Below are 21,796 nucleotides of genomic sequence, written 5' to 3'. Positions count from 1 at the left end.
GAGATTTCACTTTTTTCCACGTTCCAATGACCCAAGGAGGACTCCAGGCTCGATTGGCACTTATAACGTATTTTCATAACACCCAGGTAACTGCGAGAAGGGACATCCAGAAGTTATGAATATCCACAAGAGCTTTAACGCAGAAGTAAAGTGTCATTTTGACAGAACACAGCTGACTGCCACCATCTTGCCTTTATGTAGCATCAAGCTACTTTCACTCACGGCATCTTCCTCAATCATTCACACGATATTAACGTTTCATGCCTTTGCTTATTGCGACATTGTACGCGAGTACATTGGTCTGCCAGGAATCCGTTATCGCACGACTTTTAAAGACGCCGAGGTCAAAGCTGGAAAGATTTTGTCGGAGCGTCTAAGCTAAAGAATGGTTTACGAGCAACTGGCTTTTGTCCCTAACTGCACGACGCCTTGCGCATCTACGGTCGCGCGTCCCGTAATTCTTCTTCTCAATGTTCTTCATAAGTACTATAGAAGAAGGTAAAGATATTACTTCATCTATGCACATGGTTTAGACTTTATCCTGGCAATGGTTTTACTTGTAGAGACAATATGGATTTGAATTATTGAGACGCTTTGGCAGCTGCATCACGAAGCATTGGTTTTAATGATTCCTGTAGTTCCGTGATCCTAGGAAGGGTGCGGACAGCTGTCAGAAATTTTTTAGGGATGCGTTTATTCGTTTCGAGTATCCTAAGAGTTCTCAGTTTCATGACATTTTTAAGATATAAAATTCAGAATATTTCTAGATGCTGACATTGAACGCGACTTTTCGTTCCACTTTAAAATGTTTTTATTTCGAACTCTTATTCTTTTAGATGTCAGGATTTGCAGTTTTGCTGGGATATAATCAAATGAGATGAACTCCGTGATCATAGTAAATTATTTGACAGATGACAGCTGAGCAGTTTCGGCAGGGTCAGTGGTAGTCAGCATATTGGAACTGATTGTAATATAGAATTTGCGATATCAGAGTCGTTCATGTAGGAACTCGTATATGAATCTTTCGCCCTTATACTTTCTTTAAAAATAGATATACGGTCGACACTGTCACGTTTCCCAAGTGCTAAATATAGACAAACAAATTCTTGTCTTTCCTTCTCCACATCTTAGATTAACAGCTATATCGCTCAATCCAATAGAAATTGAATCCTTTGTAAATGCACATAGTCTTTTTTAAGGATTTTATCAATTCATTGTTAGCTACATTGAGTAATTCAGCTTTGTATATAATTCATCACCCTTAAAATGTTATTAACAAAAACTTAATTTATGATCCTTAATAATATTCTGAATAAGTAGCTCATATTTAACAGTATTTAATTAGTATCAGTTCATTAGACTATAGTCTACCATTTATTTGGTGAAATTATGTTTCATCAATATTGTTTCTAGCAGTTTTGAAGTAACGCCGTACAAAGTGTATAAGAAGTATAAAAAAAGAACGAATTATACTGAAAAATTAATGTAATATAAATCAGAAGGTAATATGATTTTTGATTGATTTTCCAATATAAAGAATAGTTGCAAAGTAGAGATTACTAATAGTATGATAAACATTTAAACTGGATTCGAGTAAAATTATGCAGAATGAATACGGCCCTGAGGGAAACAGTGCCCCCTGCGCCAGCCGTGAAAAGCCCCAATAAACAACAAACCCGTGAGTCCTAAGCTCTCAAGGGAAAAGTAAAATATTGAAGGCTTCCCAAAGTGTTAAACTTAAAAAGTGTAACAAAAGGGAAAATCATCGAAAGTCAAGTGTTGGGACCGTACAAAAAAAGCTATTTATAATGGGCAGTACAGATAAGGCCGTAATCACGGGCTTCATATGCAGGCTCTGCAGCAAGATGAACCGATTCGTGATCCACATATACGGAGAGGAAGGCGAAAGGATGAGACTTGCGGAGAAGATAAACGCATATTTACCAATCACGGTATAAGATTATTCTCAGCTTTATTGAACTTGCGATATTTGTTGAATTTTTATTTGTTTAAGTCAACTCTTGACGCAGTGCTCCACTGTACATCTGTTGTCTGTCATTTTTATAGCCTGAAGTTGCATGAAGTTTGAGTTACATTGTTCAGCAAGGGATAATAGTATCATATAGGATTTTTAATACAAATAATTTATTTATTTTTCATTCAAAATATTCTAATGTGTTTTATGATTGTATGACAGGTAAAGATGAACGATCCTTTGCCAAAGACAGCCTGTTTGCATTGCATTGAACGATTAGAGGCACACCATGAACTGATGGAGCAGTTTATGTTTGCCAGACGAAAATTGACTAATGAAAACAAGGCAACATCAGTAGCATCGTCTTCGAGCACAACTGTCGATGCAACACCTGCCCCAAATTCTCCTCCTTGTTGACCCATTTAGCCATCGAGATGTCTTCGCGCTCATCGACGTTAAATATGTCTCGTTTTCTAAATCTTGTCCCTGTTCTGTCTATTGCCACATTGCCAATACGACTCACGCCGTTTTGTGGTAAAAAGATAGCTGGAAGCTAGTTCTAATTTATGAACATCTATTTTAAAAACATAGATGCAAATTCCATTTTGATAGACATTAGACTTAATCCATGTCACGTAAGCTCATAATGCGCACAGTTAAATATTTTGGTACTCCTAAATCATATATATAGCATAATCTCAAGAATACCTGCAGATATGAGGAAGAAACGAAAGACTTCCACTAATTTCCAAGTCTCTCGCAGCGGCACATCTATCCTTATGCTTACATAAACTCTAATCCTTGGAGAATATAAACCATCTCGAAAGAATATGTCCCCTATCATCATCAACACTGCGTTCGTAATTAGACATTATTTTGCACAGGACAGAGCAAGGTCGAGACGAACAACGAGAGTTACTGATTTTTTTTTACCAGATGCAATGAGATTGTGGTACAAGTAAAAATTGCCATATTGATTCACTTGTTGGCCATAGAAACTTACATATATGCCTTTTGACAAAGTAAACGTGACGTTCTGGATGAAGAGAAAATATACAGTGAACAATTTCTTTGGATGGTGTCACACAATAATATTCGGACGCTCAATAATGTAATCCGTCATACCTTCTGTATCCAAGAGAATCAAGAGAATGGACATAGAGTCGATATTGCGAATGATTTGTGTACATACAATACACACCATGATCAAAGAGAGAGACCACGAAGCTTGCATTAACAGCCTCTTCTTCAAAGGATTCTTTTGTCCTAATGCAAAATAGTTTGGATCAAGAGTTGGAATTCACGAACTTCCGTCCAAGTGTCTCTTTCCAGGATCACGTGTCTAAGGCGATCACCAGATATTCCAGACGATTAATCCCACCGTAGAGAAACGACAGCTTGCTAAGGACCAGCAAACCGCGTCTGTTCTCTCGATGATCATCTAATTGATTAACGCGTTCTTATCTAATTGGGCATATAAGTGAATCAAAAGGCCATGCAAGTATATATATACATATACATATATATATAATCAAAAAATTATATATAAATATATATGTATGCATATCGAATTATTATCATATAGAACGACTATTGTACACTATGTTATTTAGTCACATCGATCATTCAGAATCAGTAGATATATATGAAATAGATAGGTGCCGAATAATTATAATATGTATATATATATATGGACAACATATGTCTTGTGTACATATAATATACAAACCATATATTGTGTATACCATATAGTATACAAGACAAGAGACAGATACTATACACAGACACTATAAATATATACTGTACGATTTGAATATATTTGTAAAATTATTATATATATATATATATATATATATATATATATATATATGTATATATATGTATGTATTTTTGTGTAAGGCGCATTGAGAAGCGTGGATAGCCAATCTTCTCTCTACGCTGAATTATAATAAACTCTCTGTATAAAATAACGTAAATTCCAATTAATTGTTTATGAATATAACGATATTAATAAGATAAGACAAACTGGAAATGCTCTATGGAAATATAATCGGCGTTATTAATTTCTCACTAATTATTATAATACATCGGTATTCACGATAGTTCATTAATGAGATTACGAATTCGTGACGTATTGTAATTTATTTCTATAGGATATATTTGTCTAACATATAAATGTTTACTTAGAGCAATATTATTACATTTCGGTGACAATGAAAAATTGCAATCAATTATATTATAATCTAACGATGCGTTATTTTTCGCTGCCACAAGCAAATGGCACGGTTATTATTTGCAACAGGTCTTACTTCTATGTAGGCCTCCTGCTCTTCCCCTTCTCTACAACAAGTTCATTGTAGCTCATTGTACGACCAATACAAAACTTGATTCTGCTTCTGAATCAGCATCACACACTGCATCCATTAGATCCAGACTCAGATACCTTATTATGCCTATATCTTTTTTGGCACAATATCGTTTACATCAATTTTTAATAAGTAGTACTTTAATGACTTAATAGAATTTATAAATAATTAACATTCGATCATGGACTGATAATAGGATCCCTATGATGTATATTATATTACATTAAAATTTTTTTTAATTTCAGACAAAGATGTTCACGTGTAAGTACGATTCAACCATGTACGCTAATTATTAATTTCGAGAATGAGATTTTTAATGGGTGCAAGATGACATCTTGATAACGAGTAACACTGAATGTTTTATTAGATGTTATATTGACAGTTAATGCAGTAATTTTTATCAGTCAAAAGATGACATAGGCTCTTATAACAATTATTAATTTAATAGAATTATATTTTTTATATGTTCCTTGTTTGAATGTGGATACAGAATAGGGATTATGGACATAACCAGTGTGCTGGTACATATCGCCTTACTAGAGATGCTGTAGATCCATTAATCTGGTGCAACGTGCAATTATGCATTCCTGTTTGGATCTTATGAATCAGAAGAAATTTTAAAGTGGAAGTAGGTGTCTCTATAAAGTTTTCATATCGATGACGATTTTATTACAGAGAGAGAAGGAGAGGAGAGTCGCGAGCGTGCGTATTAACGTGCGCGTAATCGAGTTATCAATTCTGGACTTTTACCCCCTTATAAATTGTATGCTATGTAAAATATGTACAGTTTCAAGACAGTCCGACTCCCTGGATTTTTTTGAGTTGGCGCCTGCGCAATTGCGACTTCCTTCTTTCCTAAAAAAAAGCGCGCGGTTGTAGCTCACCACTTATAAAAATATATGTAATTATATTTATATAGATTTATATATATGTATATGTATACGTATGTACGTTATAATTATTTATATATATGTATATATATACGTGTCTGCGTGTCCTTTTATATAAAATTTCACTCTTATCTCATCTAACATTTCTGTTAAAATATAAATTCAATTTACTTTCGAATTATTTTTACCATTAATTTTTCTTATGCATTCTGTCTCGCTTTATTCTCCTGTATATCAATATACTTATCCTTTTCATTCTGAGATATGCTGAGAAATTTTTTAACAGTAGATACACAAATACATTATTGAAGATTTGATTAACGAATGGAGTAAAAGTACGAGACTAATTATTTTGCATTAGATATCCGAGATGTAGTTAGAGGATTGAGACTCCTTATAGTATTGGACTCCCTCTCTCGTTCTCTTATGTCTTTTTGATTGCTTTACAATGCGTCCTCTCTTCTTTTGTATGTACAAGGGAATAGTAAGTGGAACTACCAAAGAGATATTGGTAAAGAGGGCGAGCCCCTGTCTGTTGTCTTTAAAACCAACTATACGGTATTTCAACCCCGACCAGAACTTCTCTTCTAGTTCCAGCATATCTGCCATGCTCACCTGTGCCCACTAGGCGTCAGACACAAAGTCCTATAAGGCTGGCCCTCTTTACCAGCAACTCCTCGGTGCTGGAACGCATGGATAAATAATCAAAAGAATCCCAAAACAAAACAAAGGAAACGTGATTATTACATTCTAAAGATAACAAACAAAATATACAAGACCTCTTGTTTATTACGTGAGCGTTATTTTAAATTTTTGTTATTCCTAAAAAAGAAACAAGTGATTCTAAGTCAACGGTATGCTGAAATTAGTATGGTTATTTTGTGTGATTAATTAATGCTTTCAATACTGTTAGCTGAGTTAGCCTGATGATGATAGTTTAGGAGAAATTAGAGCGTTCGGCATTGAGTAATTTATTGTGAAGACACGTGGGTCGATTAAACAAAATAAATAACAATCAAATCGACTTGGTCGTTCGAAATGATAAAATTTAATAGTACGCAAAAGATTTGGGATGGTCTCGTGATACATATATACAATTGTCGTACATTCGAAAATGCACTCTCTTATGTGAACCATACATCAGGAAGCTTTTCTGGTTACCCCAAAAGCGGCTCGATCTTGGAACGAGCGAAATAAAAGTGATTATGCACGCCAACAGAAAAGACAAAGGAAAAATTCGCAAAAAAGTGTGACGAGTGATCAATGATCGTTTTTCGGTAATATTAGATAATTTGTTCCCAAGTTTTATCATAATTCATTTTTCATTGTCTTATTGGCCATAACACACCCGCTGTTTCCGTCTTCTTTATAATAACGGATTAAAACTCATGAGAATTAAGAAAAGAATGACGGCCGTCTGATTCAATAATTTGTACTTTAACGTCGCTGAGCAATCGAGAGACGTTGAATTGCGAAGAATACAATGAAAACCTAATGGCGGCATCGTGTATCTCATGAAAAGGACAAATATACAATAGCACAACTTAATCATACGAACATATAATTTTTCATATTAACCGAATTATTCAACCCAATTGACTTATTCTCATTTACACGCTACAACTTACAGCTATATCTACAAATTTTATACGCGGAAAAGTTATTACCTAACAACAGTTCCTTAGGTAATGAGAAATTGTCATGAACTTTTTCGCGATTGCAGAGTGCCCGAGATTGTGATGTTTTTTTTCGACGCTCCTAGACATTCATATATGATACGATCCTTCGACTTCGATGAGAACGATGCGTATCCGGCCGAACTCATCACGAACATGCCTGTTGCATCTCCGCCTTGGCAGCCTTCATTGCTATAAAGAAAGGTATTAAATAAAACTTTTGTGAAATGATATAAATATAGTTTCAATATTTACATTCTTTTTTTTTCATACGCAGAATTTACCTTCGCGTTCTCGTCTTCTCAACTTTTTTCTGCGCCTCTCGATGCCGGCCAATTCGACCTTCACTGCATTATATGTTTTTCGCAATTCTGACAATTTTTGCTGGAGTACAGCTATCCTCTGGCTGCCATCAAGTTCAGGATCTGGAATATATGGACAACATGATGTTAAAGAATGAATGTGATTTTTGAAAGCAATAAGAAGTCACCAGTAGAACGTACCTAATTCTACGTAAAAGTTATACTTCATCGGTCTTGGTGACCTAGTGGAGTAAGTATTGAGATCGGTAACACTGCCGATGTTCGTATGTGCAGTGGAAGTCGAGTTTACGCCACAGAGATTAGAACTCTCGCTGGTATCGTCACTGTCACTTCCGGGGCCATGCCGGACGGTTCTTCCGGCTTGTCTGGTAGACTTCTTAGTAGAGTTGCTTCCACATTCGGAGTGTTTTCGGTTACGTTTTCGCTTCTTTGGCGACTGCGCATCCTCAATGGTCCTCTTCGTCGGTGGTTTGAGGGATCTGTCAGCGACATTACCTTCAGAATTTAATAGGGTGTCATCTTCACTGAAACCAGGACCCTTGCTACCACTGTCGTTATCAGCTTCTGAACTGTCTCTGTTGGACTTGAGATTATCCTCTGACATTGGTGAAGATCCTCCCATTCTCTCTTCACGTGGTGAACCAGAAATGTTAGAAATACTTGAATCCGGAGTAGTCGGAGGTGTGTTGTCCATGACAGGGGCAGCTTCGTTGCTCTCTCGTCGTTGTACTGGCATAGCAGCAGGTGGAAGTGGCTGAATTAGTTGATGTGGATGCTGATGTTGTTGTTGCTGCTGCTGCTGCTGCTGTGGCTGGGGTTGTTTTTGTGACTGTTGTAATGGCTGGGGCTGTTGTTGCCTGACTCCCATGACAACTCCCTGTTGTACAGGTAAAGAAACAGGGACGGAGACATTGTCACCATTCTTTGCAGATGTAATACTCAGGGTAGCCACTGTACTACAAGTTGTACTTTGACTGGAGGATGGTGCACTTGCAAATGGCATCTCCAATAGTACTATATTATTGTCAGATGTCTCAATCTTAGGTGGAACTTGAATTACGTGTGCATCTACTTGTTCGGTGTTGTCAACCACCGGAGCTGGAGATCCTGGTATTTCTTCTTCACAGAGCAATGAACTCATGTTCTCACCTTCCTCCTCAATCTTTGTCGGAAGGACACCGACAAGTTTACATTCTGCAGAAGACTGTTGTTGCTGCTGCTGTTGAATTTGTGCCTGCGGTTGTAATGGAGGCTGGGACTTTTGTTGTTGCTGGGACTGAATCTGTGGCTGAGACGGAACTTGCTGTAGAGGTTGAGATTGCTGTACTTGAGACTGAGACTGACTTTGGGGTTGAATTTGAGACTGAAGTTGAAGCTGAGGTTGAGATTGGGATTGTGGCTGAGATCGTTGTTGAATTTGAGATTGAGCTTGAACTTGTAGTTGCGATTGGCTTTGAGTTTGAGATTTGGAACGTCCTTCCTGGATATCCTGTAACCTTTCCAATTCTGCTCGAAGCTTGACATCGAAATTAGTTGTGAGATTTTTCTCATCCTGGGGCTCTTCATTATCGATGACTAGCCTCTCGTCGGAGTCACTGCTGTCTGTAGAATCGACAAACTCTTGACTGATGACCTTTTTGCGTTTATCTCTCTCTCGCTGATCACGTTCCTTATGCTGTTCTTCTTCCTCCTCTTTCTTGTTAATCTCTTCTTCCTTCTTCTTGCGTTCTTCTTCTTTTCTCTCTTGCACTTTTCTCTGTTCAGCTACTGCCTTTGCCTCTGCAGCCTTCTTCAGTTCAGCCTCCTTCTTCAGTTTTAATTGTTGAAGCTCTTCCTCCTTCTGCTTAATGGCAGCACGCATTGCCTCTCTTCGTTGCTCCTCTTCCTTCTTTAATGCTTCCTCTTCTTCCCTCTTTTTATTCTCAGCCTCGATCTTCGCTTTATTCTGTTCCTCTCTGTTCCTTTTGGCAATCATAGCATCCATTTTCTTGGACGTCTCTTTTAGACTCTTCTTCGTAGCATCGGCCATATCTTCTTCCTTCTTCGTTTCTTTTGACTTATTTTTAAACGCCATTGCAGCAGCCGCCATTTTTTCCTCTATCGTAGACGTGGCCGGCAACCTTGCACTTATAGGAGCTGGCGTTAACAGTGCTGGCGAGACTGCAGGGCTCGAGATTAATGATTTCACATCCAGGTTCTTTGTTTCTAAGATGGGCGAGGGTCTACTTGTTGCTGGTGACTTCACATTTTGTTTTTGATTAACATCATCAAATTTGGTAACAATCTTGTTTGTGGTTGCTGTTTCTTCATTCGGATTTTCACTCTGGGACTTAACTTCGTCTCTGTTAAACTCCATCGTATCCGGTATGTCGTTTGTTGGAAATATTTCCTGCTGATAGGTGAAAAGGTTTTCTTGTTCGGCTTCAGAGACTTCAGTTTCAGATATGATCAGTCGATCCTCCGGATCATCCGGTGCCCCATCCTCGTCGCCAGGTAAGTCGCTGAACAGAAGGTCAATAGTATTAGCAACCTTACCAGACTCTTCCGGTATCGGTTGAACCTTAGGTTGGCTAAATGATGAAGATTCCCGAAGCTTGTCGAATGCCTCTTCACAAGCAGATGGCGTAGAAACTTTACTTGGGGATAAGATCTCGCCGTCGTCTATTCTTTTAATAAAAGGTCTTCTCACTCTCTTTTTAATATCTACTTCAGTATCAGCTGGTTTTGTTTCCTTCATAGCGGTAACAGTCGTCTTTTGCTTCTTCTTGGGACTCTTTGGTTCCTCATCGAAGACCCTCTTCTTGGCCTTATCCTTGTCACCATTTGAATCTCTCTTATTCCGTACTTCAAATTCGAAGGGTTCCGGTTCTTTGAACTCATAAATATCCTCAGTACTTTCTAAAGGCCTGATCTCTGGTACTGGTTCCAACTTCGGCGGTTCCAACTTTGGTTTTTCTAATTTCGGTGAGAGAGACGCAGATGGTGTAGCAGCAGGTTTACCCTCATTCTCTTTTTCTTCAGATTTCGCTTCCTCTTCCGGATCCGGATCGGATCTCACAATCTCGAGTTTTACAGCTTTATCAAAACCTTTTAATTCAGATCTTATTTGATTGAGATCAAAATCCCTGCCTTTGGGTTGGTCCTCGTCACTCTCAGGTTCCGATTTGATATCCTGAATTTTACCTGGTATTCGTCTCAGTCTACGACCTCTACGTGGTTCCTCCGAGGCATCCTTATCCTCTTCAGGCTCGCTCATGTCTTCAGGTTTTATCCTATCCTCGGCTCTACGTCTCACTTCCCTTCTTTTCCTCTCTTCCGTTCCACGTGACCTTGTCTTTGCCTGTTCCGGCTCCGTTGTGTCTGATTCGTACGCTTCGCTATCCTCACTCTCAGAAGCAACAGATATGTCCGTGTGACCAGACATTCGCCTTGTACGTCTCCGAAGCTCTACTCCAGCGAGGTCTGTGTTCCTGGTAAGCCTAGTCAGTCGATTAGCAGCTGGAGTCGCAGGACTCTTCGTCCTGGAGCTGGAACTTGTTACTGAGAGTGGTGTCGTAGACCTAGTTGGCTGCATTGACCCCTCCTTATCCTTGTCTTCCTTCTTACCATCTTTAGTTGTAATCCCTGAAGATGATGTTGTAGAAGAAGGTGCAACACTCTGTGCTCTACGTCGGTTTTGGGATGCATTAGAATTCGAGGTGTTACCTGTCTTAGAAGATTTTCCACCAGCTGAAGAACTCGTTGCACTTGGAGTCTGTGGTCTAGGAGTAGCCTTAGTTCGCTTAACTCTACCTTGAGCTTGAGTGAAATTTTGTGCAATTCGCGATCCCTTGATCCACTCATCGTATCTCGTGTTCCAGCCTGTGTAATGAACTAGATAAGCAGGTTCATCACCATCCTTTTCCATGTCGATTACCTTGGCCTCATACGTGACTTTCGATTCATGAGTTGGTCCATAATAGACCTTCAACCGATCACCCAGTTCGACGAGACCCTTGTAGCAGGGGGCAGTTTCGCTAGAATGATCATCTGTACCAGGTCTAGATTTCTCTAGTTCGTTCTCCTTGCGTTTTCTTCCACGCTGCTTCCTCAACTCTTCGTCAGTAAGACGTCTCTGCTTCGCAGGCGCCTTCTTCTCCGACTCCCTGGACGGTGTCCGCGTCTCCCGGACTGTATCTGTTGTTCCAGATGCTTTACCCTTAACGGAGTCATCTTTTGATTTGGATCGTGTTTTTGCAGCTTCGTCTTCCTTGAGCTTCTCATCCTTCTTCTCCTGCTTCTTCGGTTCATTCCTTTTCTTGTCGAAGGGCTTCTTTTTTGTCTCCTCCTTATTCTTCGATTTGGTTTTAGTGGGCACTGGGGTAAACCGTGTTGGTGTTTTAAGTGACTTTTCACTGCTAGAAGACTCTCCCTCAGCTTCAACATTGATATCGCTATCCTGCCCACTTCCACTTTCCTCGAATTCCTCCTTTTTCTTTATTTTAATAGTCGTCGGCGTTGTGATAACTGGGATAGGGACTGGGACAGGTTCCTCCTCCTTCATAATCTCCTTTTTAGGCTCTTTCTTCACTTCCTTCTTCTCATCTTCCATTATCTTCTTGTCCTCCTCTTCTTTCTCAGATTTGGTCATTGGCATCTGAGGTGGTACAGGAGTGTTTCTGTCCCGATCTCTGATCAAGCTCCTACCTGGCCGTTGCTTTCGCGTGCTACCTCGAGGATGATTGACCATAGTACAACCTAATTTTCTATAAAAGTCCTCGAAAGAGTGTAAGAACTTTTTATACGCTTGTTTCACCAGATTATGCGTGGACGACGTACTTGGCATTGAAAAACTTAAGCGACGGGTTATGGATTTCCATTGATTCTGGTTGGTCACACGGTTATACCCGCCTAACTTGTAAACAGCACGAAACAGACGGTATAAATCTATATCCTCGTTGCCAATCATTGGACAATTGTTGATAGGTGTTCCTCGATCGTCCATAAATTTATACAATTGCGCAACAAAGTGGTCCTTCTCCTCCCGCGGCTCATCGTCCGAACTCTGTAACCAAAAAGCAACGTCAAGCGTAACATTTGTGCGGTTCTAAGTTACATAGTAGCCGTTTAATGACAGCTAATGAAACTTACATCAGAGTCCAGCTCTCCATCGGAATCGCTGTTTCCACTGGACATGGCATTTCCAAAGAGAGAATCTCGATCCCAGTGAGGTGGAAGGTCATTCTTCTCCAAAAAAAGAAGAGCCTTCTCCACGGCAATCTTTAATGCGCTATTCTCGACCTTGTTCACCAGTTCCTTGGTAAATTCAGTTGCCTCCTTCTTTGGGACGGTGTAACTGAAAAGATTAGACGTGTGAAAGTACTCTATGAGTAACAGGGATACATGATAGTGATAATACTTACTATCTTGCATCTTTGAAAGATCTCACGAGATAATCGTCGCGAACACGAATTCTGACTGTATCCTGAGCTGTCGGTGCAACGACGAGTCCTGGAAACCAGTTATCTTTTTTCTTCTTGTCACCCAGCTCGACGCAAACAACTCTTCCAATTTCCGGTTCTGTTTCAGTCCCCTCCTTTCCACCTGATCCGGAACCGGAATCGCGGCTTCCTCGTGGGGGACTTTCTTCATCTTCGCTGCTGTCATCTCTACAAAGAAAAACAAGAGGTCCATCATCCCGTAAGTGTCATTGTTTTCGGGGATAAGATACTATCCCGATCCTGTCACGTACTGCGCTTGCCTCGAACGTCGTCCTCTGCGCCCACCAATAACTGGATTTCCAAAGTGCTCCGGATGAGTTAGTGGAAGCTGATCCAAAGTCTCACTCTCAGCAAAATGTCTTCCACTTTTTAAACACAGTGCCGTCCTCCTGAGCGTCGTGATATCTCCATCGTCAAAGACTACAGTATATTGACTACAATCTTGAATCTTGGTGATAGTGGCCTCAACAAAATCCTTTCGCTCTCCATACTTGGCTTCAATAGAGGCACCTACTCTCAGAGTACCTTTAATCTGGTCATCCGTAACTGTAGCAGTTCCCAAACCTTGTTTATAAGTAACTCGACACTTTACTGATCGCACGACCTTCCTGATCTTAGCTTCGCAAAAAGCACCTTTGTATTTGGCGCTCACCTCCGTACCCACCGACAGATAGGGTGGATCGTCTCCCTGAAACAATACCAAAACATTACATTAACACTCTAATATGATTTCGGAGTGGCTCGTGCTTACACGTCAATTTTCGCAGTAAACAGCTTCCTGCCAGCGATTCTTTTCTAAGACACTTAGTCTTTGAAGAAGCGTAAACAGAAAATAATCGAATTTCTCAAACACAAAGAACATCCTTCAAAAAACCGTCGCCGTACGAAAAAGCCCGAACACGTCTCTCAAAGATTGAAGCTCCCAATATCTTCAGACACTTCACATCCAAAAGTACTCACTATCAGAAGTAACTGACTGCTTGTCGGCCTCTGGTGCCCCCTCTCTTATCCCGGCTCAACATCCCTGCCCCCCCTGCCTGACAGTCACTCACTTTCCCAGATATTCAACCAGAAATTGGTAACCTCGAAAATCTTGAAGGAGCACATACTAGAGCCACATTCAATCCCACAGTAAACCGAATACAAAGAATCTAAAATGACTCCGAAATTTCTCTTACTCTTTTTCCTTCCAACGAATGCATGTACCTTGGTATACAAAACTATGTACGCTCACTCCTCTCGTCCACCTTCTCTGCGAATATTCTCCCGCGCGTTCGACTTACCAGCATCTTCTAACGCTCGACGATCTCCATATGCACGATCCAAAGCCAGTGACACACGCGAGACATTAAAATCTTCTTAGGGATGCTCTTCGCGAAGAACCACGTCAAAATTTTCACAGCAATCACGTTTGACCCCGTTGCGCGAAACCACAGCTCGCACCACGAATGCGTATAAGCTCCTGTTCTCTCTCGTTCCCAGCCCATTTCCACCCCGAGCCCGAACGACGCAACTTGTCAGCCGGCAACTTCGCTCCTATTGGATGATTCCATCGCGCCGAATTGAACAGTTCCAAATCGGACAAACGACTGCGAAGAATCGTTAAATTAAGACACTAGTGAAAAACAAGGACATAAATGCTTAGTAATAAGCTAGTTATGATTTATGGAAAATAACGGGAAACAAACTAATGTTTTAGTTCTCGAAAATTCGTTGGAATAATGTCGATAAGACACTGCGCATCATTCAGGGACGTGTGAAATCATATTGGTGAGTATTCGTCAGGCGCTTTGCAGACAGTGCCCCCGTTTACCTTTCTTTGCGAGAAATTCCAACAATTCCCAGGTTAACTTTTTCAATCCAGCATTTCTAACGTGTGTATATAAACTTTTGGGAGTATTAAAATAATCATAAACAATAAGAAATAATAGTGGGTTCCATCGTGAGTATTAAAAGTGTACTTCTCTTATCCTCTACGAGGACGAGGATCATTCGAATGGGAAAATGTTTCTCATGGATAATGACAGCATGTCACAAGGGAAATATGATATTAATTGGAAATGATATAATTTTTTAAGGGTGTCCTAAGGATTTCACATGATCTAGAATCATAGACTCTTAGAACGTCGATTGACATCGATTTTGTGGTGCGTTGTATTATTTTCATCATTGATATTATAAAAATCTTTATCACCCTCGATGTCGCAGTCATCTTCTTTCTGATCCCCAGGACGGTAAAGCTAACCACGGCCCTGTTTCTTGCTGTCTGCTGGGACGCTTAAACAAAATGGCGGCATGTAATGAAGTGCCGGTTGAAATCAGCAAAGGCGGTACATTGACGAACGAGGACAGGGTGAGTTTCTTTGCGAATTTTTCTATGAAATCGAATTACTTCATTCGCGAGATATGTGCAAAATGTTATTCATTCTCAGAGGTGTTTGTATTCTGCGTAGAAAAAATGGTGCATCGTAGCTACACGATATACTTAAAGAATTAATGTCGAAACAGTGCGCCCATGCTTTCACGGATCCGTTTTCTTTTGTCTTATCTAAGACACTGTCGTATTTTATTTAATGATGCATCAGAAGATCTTTTTTGAGAATCTTTTTTGTTTAGGAAGTTAGGAGAGGATGTAGGGTTAATATGTGGCCGTAATCATGGAAAGATATGGATAGAATTATATATATATTGTCGGTAACTACTGACGGATCATTTTGTCTTTGCGGGACGCCATTTATTTTGGCGGGCACGTGGATGCCGGTTTCCTTTTTAGCTTTTGATAGGCTACTGAGTGAATTTGAGGTTTTCAATTCATTATTTTTTAATATTCTTTAAAGGTTTTCAAAGTTTCATATGATTTTAGACTTGGACCTTCATTAGGTAATTTTTAAGAAGCTATTTCAGAAGTTACGGAGTTAATATATTCATATCTGATCAAACTGATTATTAAAACATTTAGCCCCGATTCTACAAATACGATCTATTTTTTAAACTCGGTTTAACTCTGCTATTAACCTATCAATCATTTGCATTTTGAACATAAACGGAGTTTATATTGTCTTAAATTATTGTCTTTTTTTATAGTAATTTTATGTCAATTTAATTAGCAAGTTGCATGTTCTGTCTTAAGAAAGTTAATCTTAACTTATTTAATTATTTAAATAACATTTTTATTCTTTGGTGTATTATAAAATCTTTAAATGTTATAAGTAGGATCAAGTTGACTAATTTGCTTAGGTCATGTGATTGATGGATATTTCAGACATCAAAAATGGAAACCATGGAAGTAGCTGAACCTGTGGCACTGCCAACTAAAGAGGCACCATCAACCAATCACAAGGAATCAGTCTCAGTCGATGAAATGACATCACGGGACTACTATTTTGACTCTTATGCTCACTATGGTATCCACGAGGAAATGCTGAAGGATGAAGTCCGCACTGTGACCTATCGGAACTCAATGTATCACAACAAACATCTCTTCAAAGGAAAGACTGTTCTGGACATTGGCTGTGGTACAGGAATATTGTCAATGTTCGCTGCAAAAGCCGGAGCTGCTAGAGTTATTGGAATTGAATGTTCCAACATCGTGGAGTATGCAGAAAAGATTGTGGAAGCCAATCAGTTATCAAACATCATAACTATTCTAAAGGGAAAAGTGGAGGAAGTAACGTTGCCTGATGGCATAGAGAAGGTAGACATCATTATATCCGAGTGGATGGGCTACTGTCTTTTTTATGAGTCTATGTTGGACACAGTCCTCTTTGCCAGGGATAAGTGGCTGCGTGAAGATGGGATGTTATTCCCAGATAAAGCAACGCTTTTTATTTGTGGGATAGAAGATAGACAATACAAGGACGAGAAAATTAACTGGTGGGACGACGTATACGGTTTTGATATGAGCAGCATACGAAAAGTAGCGATCAGCGAACCTCTTGTGGACGTTGTAGATCCAAAGCAAGTCGTGACAAATGCTTGTCTCATAAAGGAAGTCGATCTTTACACCGTGACAAAAGCCGATTTGGAATTTTCTTCGCCGTTCAGTCTCCAAGTGCGCAGAAACGATTATGTCCAAGCCCTGGTCACATTCTTCAACATAGAATTCACCAAGTGCCACAAACGTATCGGCTTCAGTACAGCACCAGAGGTGCAGTACACTCACTGGAAACAAACTGTTTTCTATTTCGACGAGTACATGACTGTTAAAAAAGGCGAAGAAATATTTGGTGTGTTTTCGATGAAGCCTAATGCAAGGAACTACCGGGATCTGGACTTCAGTATCGAATTGAACTTCAAAGGAGAGTTGTGCCAAGTTCACGAAACTAATACTTATCGTATGCGCTGATACCGGTCGGACATCCCGTCAATGTCCTCTTCCACGTATTCTCCTAACTCGTAATACTTTCTTTTGAAATGCGAGATCAAAACATTATCAATACTGACAAATCGAACTTGGCAGAGTCTCTCATTTTTTAAACGTGCTGTGCAAGAAATGGTATACGAAGCGCTAATTTATTACCTGACTTCTCGCTGTTATCAATTCTTTTCAATTTTAATCTCGATCATTATTCCCTTTTTCTTTTTAAATGCGTCTTAAAACCAATTTCTTACTCACTATTTTCAATAAAACATACGAAATCAGCTTACTATTGCGATTAATTGAAAAGCTATTTGCTTCTTTTAACTTTTCTTTTTTTTTTTCTTCAATGTTATCCCGAAAAGGCACTTAGTTCTCGTTATTGCTAGGTTTATGTCATTGGTAGCAAATTTATCTCGCTTTCAGGAATTCGGAATAATATGTAATATTATATTTTGCAATGAAGTAAAATCGTGCATTGTCTAATACCATTTCGTTGCATCGTATCATTAGACTGAATGTAAGCCGTTAGAGCGATGTAAAGATTTGAAGAATCGCATTGAAGAGAGTGAAGACGCGTTGTATACACGTGGACATGTCCCTAGCGAGCGCGCCAATTACATTTGATACAAAAATCCAGTCCCACCAAGCAACAGCATTGTAACAGGACTAATTAAGATTTTTTTTTGCAAAGATAACGATTCTTCGTTCTTGTATTGTACGAACAATATCTTTGTCTTCTTCAAACAACACACTAAAGAGAAGTCTGTGACTTCCAAAAACTGCGTTTGAAAGATTTGAATTTTTCAACGAACTGGTCGAATTAGGAATAATTTGTATACTCGTACTGTTACTGGTAACGCGTTTATATTGCGACGAAGGCTAATCTTGAAGTTTACATCAAGAAAAAAAGGGAAGCAAAGAAAATAATGATCTGATTACCAATAAAATCTTACACATTTATTGTCGCTATTTCGTTCTTAATTGGAAAAAAATGTATTTTATCTGTCATCGCATTCCTCGTGATTTTTTTTTCTTTGCATTCTTAAGATCAAAATTCTGAAAACGAAGTAAAATAATATCTCTGGTGTAGAAAGACCTGATTATTAACCCAGTGCATACATGCCCCGTGCCACGTAAGTGTGTTCAGGATAATATACATATGTATTTTAACGGCCTCCAGCGATGTTAACCAAACGATATTACAACATATTAACTTTTTAAAATGAATTTGCGACGACGATAGTTTTCCACATGGACGACCAAAGAAAACTAAATAACAACAGTGAACAATGTTTTACACGCGAGAACTTTATACTTAAAGTACAGTTTGTATATACGGTGATATGGGGTGTATCAGACAGCTAGGCTAATTCATCTGTTGAATTTCTCATTAAATTGACCAAGCACGTCTGACTGATATACTGTATATCTTCTTCTTCTCTCATCCTGTACGATTGGTTAGTATTGTTTATTTGAAACGATAACAAAAGAAAGATCAATTTACGTTCATGCGTAGAGACCTAAGAGAGTAAAGAGCGACCATCACATTATATTCCAATAAAATTAATACGTTTGCTATGAAAGTGCATATTTTATTGAGGTACTTAGATGAAAATAATTATTGGCGCTTGTATTCTATACGATATACAGGGTACACGAGGGCAACCAAAGTACTAAGTATAACGTAGGAAAAATGTTTTCCAGTTTGAAAAGAGGTACATTCTCTACTTAACTTGTTAGTCGAGAATTGGGTTAGGCGTGGTGTCATGAGCGAAGAATAAAATTTTCAAAGAAACTTGTACTTCCCTGTTTCATTTTTCTTGTATTTTCGTTCTCGTTACAAGAGAACTAGCTTTTCACATGTAAATGTTATAATAGATATTTCTTGTATCGAATTATTTTCAGAGTGGACCACTATGCAGAAAGTCCTTTTAAAGAATTGGCCAATTTTTGGGTTTTATAATCGCTCCTTAATTGAATGAAATTAATAAGAATCGAACGGTCCAGCATTGCCTGTAACAATTTTAAAACAAATATGATAGTAATTATCACAAAGAATTTTTTGATTTTAAGAATCTTTGTGCTGCTCACCAACTGATCACCAGTGCAGACTTGTTTCAAATTTTCTGGCTTAACCAGCAGAAGATTGCAGAGAGCGTGTAGAGTATCGAACAAGGTCGTAACAACGTTGACTTTCAGCTCCTTGACGCATTTCCGATATTCATTCATGTCACATATGGCACACATTGCACCAGCAGAATTGAATTGAAACTGCTGCAGGTGTTCATAGATGACCCTGTGGAAGCGTATGCCTAATTCCGTAAGCACACTCTCGGCGTTTTTACCATCGAGACTGTCCCGGATGTGTCTGATCATGCTAGTAACATATTGCACCACTACCAGACAAGCTGGAGTATTTAAAGTGTCCACGTCTGTCTCGGGTTTGAAGTCGGATTTACGTTGCTCACTTTGAAGATACATTTTGACCCAGCCGACGATGACGTTTATACTTCTGTCTAGACCAGCATCCAGCTTCATTTCAATTTGCTCCAGGGCGACCTTCTTTTTAGTCATGCACTCGCCATGCTTTGGAGTGGAGCTTTAAGCGGTTCAAGGGAATATATAATATTGCAGTTATATTAATTAATGAAACTGTTATATGAAACTTACATGACAAGAGGCACCACACTATCATTGAACTGTTCCTCCAGGAGGCGGATTATAGCGTTGCATTGCCGGACTACGTTGAAAAAATGTATTTCCGGTTGGCTTCTACTCTCAGGAATTGGAACATTTTGTAGACCTAACTCGAGTGCGTAATCGACGTGCTCGTTCAATAAGTATTGTAGGAGTATTTCCAATATTTGTAATGTATTCATGGGCAAATCACTTTGTTGGGATAATAAGTTACAACGTTGAAAGGCCATTTTACTGTTTTGTAAAAGAGCAATGGCTAATTCTTCTGAGAGGAAGGTCTCTCCGCCATAATCTTCTATCTGTGCTATGTTTATGTTGGTTCTGGTACCAATGACAGCTTGTAAATCACGTCTCAGTTCCTGGAAGCCACCAGTTTGCAGTTGTTTCTTTTGGTGATTCTTAGACTCGTAGTATTTTATGAGTAAGGTTGCTGATTTCTCTCTCAGTGCTTTCACTTCGATACTGGAAAAATTATTTTTTTAAATTATTGCATCAGAAAATAATTGGGAATTTATGTACTTACGTAATATATGTATCGAGGTGCTTTTGAAAAATTTTTGTCGTTAGTTTCATAAGGTACGAGTCCCCAGTACCCATGTTAAAGCGTTTTAAGTCGTTGGATAGTTTTACAGTTTTGGAGTATAAGTCGTACAAGTTCATCAGATATTTGTCAGGATCCGTACGATCGGCTAATTTAGCCACGGCATATTTTTGTAGACGGAGGTGATAGATATTCAGTACGAACTTTGCCATCACTTGCTCGGAATTTGTAAAAACTTGCTGCATAAGTTCATAATTCTTGGTACACATCGGTATCACATCCTGAAATACGTCCTTCCCACCAAATGATCCCATTTGACTTTGCTCAATAAAAGCATCTATGCACTGTGAGTATCCTTTGAAATGAGCAAGCACGGAAGCCAACTCCTTCATGCGAACTGCATCTTCACTGTTGTGTGCTCTGACAAACTCTTCGATTAGACTACGTTCAATTTCGTCATATTTTGCACCAATCTTTTTCTTAGCGTGTTCGAATTTTTCAGAAGGCAACTCCTGTGCTATCAAGTGAAGCTTTTGTATCACATCAGCAGCTTCATCCAGCTGGAACAATGATTTAGTTATGGATATCGATATTCCTTTGGGAGTCTAATGATAATCAACGAGTCTTACTGAAGATTTGTCTGTAAAAATAGGATCTGTTAACGGTCCAGGACTGAGAAATTCAGAAAAGTGCCGCATAAGCTTTTGAGCTTCAACGGCTCTGGCTCTTGGAGTATTAACACTCTCTAATTGATCACCCAAGTGAAGAACTTTAGTAGCCACAAAATTGATTCTTTCATCAAGTTGATGAAAGAGATCCATAGCATGCTTATTCTTTTCCTGTAGTTCTAGGATCTCCATGGTATGCCTGGATTCCTCATCTTTCAAAGCAACTTCTAATTTATCACATTTCTTTTGCTGGCGTTCCTGAAGAATCTGCAAGTCTTTTATTGCCTGAAGGAAGGTCTCATGTACTAAAACAGGATCAAATGTTCCTTTTCCACCATCCTCAGAGGAATCATTGACTGTCCGCCATGCTAAACGTTCTACAAATTCTTCAGCATCAAATGGCTCCTGGAAGAAAACTATTTTACCTTCTATCAGGTGAAATCTTAAAGTCTAAAAGTTATATAAATCACCTGCTCCAATTCTTTCATATATTGTTGCATCATTTTCAAGTAATTTGTTGAAACAATTGACACATATAATAAAAATGGGTCAAGACACAGTAATTGTCATTGTCAAGGACTGTAATTCAATTCAAATTAAAGTATTGTGATATAGAAAATTCAATAAACGCATAATTCATTAATTAATTGATGTTTCATAATATTCTCTATTAATACGTTTTGACAATACGTCTTCTGACAGACACGACTCTGCCCATTTCTAACCTACGTATCTGATATCTGACGTATATTACCACCTACTGAGCAATGCATAACCTCAAACCATGGTCCTGGACATAACCACTAGTGGGCGTAATTTA

At 38.9% G+C, this 21,796-nt stretch overlaps 4 protein-coding genes across 10 annotated transcripts; 2 read left to right on the top strand and 2 right to left on the bottom strand.

Annotated features, from left to right (window-relative positions):
* On the top strand, window positions 1-3,951 carry LOC107265753. Of its 3 annotated transcripts, none has more exons than XM_015735519.2 (3): window positions 1-86; window positions 1,853-1,952; window positions 2,198-3,951. In XM_015735519.2, exons 2-3 carry the CDS (start codon window positions 1,866-1,868, stop codon window positions 2,390-2,392), a joined length of 282 nt encoding a protein of 93 aa, XP_015591005.1. In that variant the 5' UTR covers window positions 1-86; window positions 1,853-1,865; the 3' UTR covers window positions 2,393-3,951. The 3 variants fall into 3 exon arrangements, with proteins under 3 accessions (XP_015591005.1, XP_015591003.1, XP_015591004.1); XM_015735517.1 differs by lacking the exon at window positions 1-86 and adding an exon at window positions 386-498; XM_015735518.2 differs by lacking the exon at window positions 1-86 and having other exon boundaries at window positions 1,543-1,952.
* A 2,051-nt stretch (window positions 3,952-6,002) lies between these two features.
* On the bottom strand, window positions 6,003-14,196 carry LOC107265746 (AT-rich interactive domain-containing protein 4A). 3 transcript variants are annotated; one of them, XM_025083020.1, is made up of 7 exons: window positions 13,889-13,990; window positions 12,971-13,398; window positions 12,633-12,878; window positions 12,361-12,565; window positions 7,411-12,274; window positions 7,192-7,332; window positions 6,003-7,099 (listed from the first exon to the last, which is right to left on the bottom strand). In XM_025083020.1, exons 1-7 carry the CDS (start codon window positions 13,910-13,912, stop codon window positions 7,056-7,058), a joined length of 5,952 nt encoding a protein of 1,983 aa, XP_024938788.1. In that variant the 5' UTR covers window positions 13,913-13,990; the 3' UTR covers window positions 6,003-7,055. The 3 variants fall into 3 exon arrangements, with proteins under 3 accessions (XP_024938788.1, XP_024938787.1, XP_015590991.1); XM_025083019.1 differs by having other exon boundaries at window positions 12,962-13,398; window positions 13,889-13,989; XM_015735505.2 differs by lacking the exon at window positions 13,889-13,990 and adding an exon at window positions 13,994-14,196 and having other exon boundaries at window positions 6,187-7,099; window positions 12,962-13,398.
* Window positions 14,197-14,214: 18 nt separating this feature from the next.
* Window positions 14,215-18,865, top strand: LOC107265749 (protein arginine N-methyltransferase 1). Of its 3 annotated transcripts, none has more exons than XM_015735511.2 (4): window positions 14,215-14,480; window positions 14,789-14,857; window positions 14,941-15,063; window positions 15,973-18,865. In XM_015735511.2, the coding sequence occupies exons 3-4, from the start codon at window positions 14,998-15,000 to the stop codon at window positions 17,053-17,055; spliced, it is 1,149 nt and encodes a 382-aa protein (XP_015590997.1). In that variant the 5' UTR covers window positions 14,215-14,480; window positions 14,789-14,857; window positions 14,941-14,997; the 3' UTR covers window positions 17,056-18,865. The 3 variants fall into 3 exon arrangements, with proteins under 3 accessions (XP_015590997.1, XP_015590998.1, XP_015590996.1); XM_015735510.2 differs by lacking the exon at window positions 14,215-14,480 and adding an exon at window positions 14,507-14,652; XM_015735512.2 differs by lacking the exon at window positions 14,789-14,857.
* Window positions 18,866-18,872: 7 nt separating this feature from the next.
* Window positions 18,873-21,766, bottom strand: LOC107265748 (exocyst complex component 5). The gene is made up of 6 exons (XM_015735509.2): window positions 21,447-21,766; window positions 20,938-21,381; window positions 20,291-20,868; window positions 19,741-20,229; window positions 19,162-19,669; window positions 18,873-19,083 (listed from the first exon to the last, which is right to left on the bottom strand). Exons 1-6 carry the CDS (start codon window positions 21,477-21,479, stop codon window positions 18,985-18,987), a joined length of 2,151 nt encoding a protein of 716 aa, XP_015590995.1. The 5' UTR covers window positions 21,480-21,766; the 3' UTR covers window positions 18,873-18,984.
* Between the last annotated feature and the right edge of the window lie 30 nt (window positions 21,767-21,796).

This window comes from Cephus cinctus, unplaced genomic scaffold, assembly GCF_000341935.2.
Source record: "Cephus cinctus unplaced genomic scaffold, Ccin1 Ccin1_scaffold0240, whole genome shotgun sequence".
NCBI lineage: Eukaryota > Metazoa > Arthropoda > Insecta > Hymenoptera > Cephidae > Cephus > Cephus cinctus.
The sequence above is the reverse complement of the archived record's forward strand: the minus strand, read 5'-3'. Positions and strand labels throughout refer to the sequence as shown.

What these genes read in the sequence shown, in the direction of transcription:
- LOC107265746 (XM_025083019.1), bottom strand. Translation starts at nt 13,912, where the DNA reads ATGCATTCGTTGGAAGGAAAAAGA. An exon ending in TAACTTTTACGTAGAATTAG is followed by an intron (nt 7,333 to 7,410) that starts GTACGTTCTACT and finishes CATATATTCCAG; the next exon opens with ATCCTGAACTTGATGGCAGC. An exon ending in GAGAAGACGAGAACGCGAAG is followed by an intron (nt 7,100 to 7,191) that starts GTAAATTCTGCG and finishes CTTTCTTTATAG; the next exon opens with CAATGAAGGCTGCCAAGGCG.
- LOC107265749 (XM_015735512.2), top strand. Translation starts at nt 14,998, where the DNA reads ATGGCGGCATGTAATGAAGTGCCGGTTGAAATCAGCAAAGGCGGTACA. An exon ending in CATTGACGAACGAGGACAGG is followed by an intron (nt 15,064 to 15,972) that starts GTGAGTTTCTTT and finishes TGGATATTTCAG; the next exon opens with ACATCAAAAATGGAAACCAT.
- LOC107265748 (XM_015735509.2), bottom strand. Translation starts at nt 21,479, where the DNA reads ATGATGCAACAATATATGAAAGAATTGGAGCAG. An exon ending in CACCTCGATACATATATTAC is followed by an intron (nt 20,230 to 20,290) that starts GTAAGTACATAA and finishes TAATTTTTCCAG; the next exon opens with TATCGAAGTGAAAGCACTGA. An exon ending in TCTGCACTGGTGATCAGTTG is followed by an intron (nt 19,084 to 19,161) that starts GTGAGCAGCACA and finishes AAATTGTTACAG; the next exon opens with GCAATGCTGGACCGTTCGAT.
- LOC107265753 (XM_015735517.1), top strand. Translation starts at nt 386, where the DNA reads ATGGTTTACGAGCAACTGGCTTTTGTCCCTAACTGCACGACGCCTTGC. An exon ending in CATAAGTACTATAGAAGAAG is followed by an intron (nt 499 to 1,852) that starts GTAAAGATATTA and finishes CTTCATATGCAG; the next exon opens with GCTCTGCAGCAAGATGAACC. An exon ending in ACGCATATTTACCAATCACG is followed by an intron (nt 1,953 to 2,197) that starts GTATAAGATTAT and finishes ATTGTATGACAG; the next exon opens with GTAAAGATGAACGATCCTTT.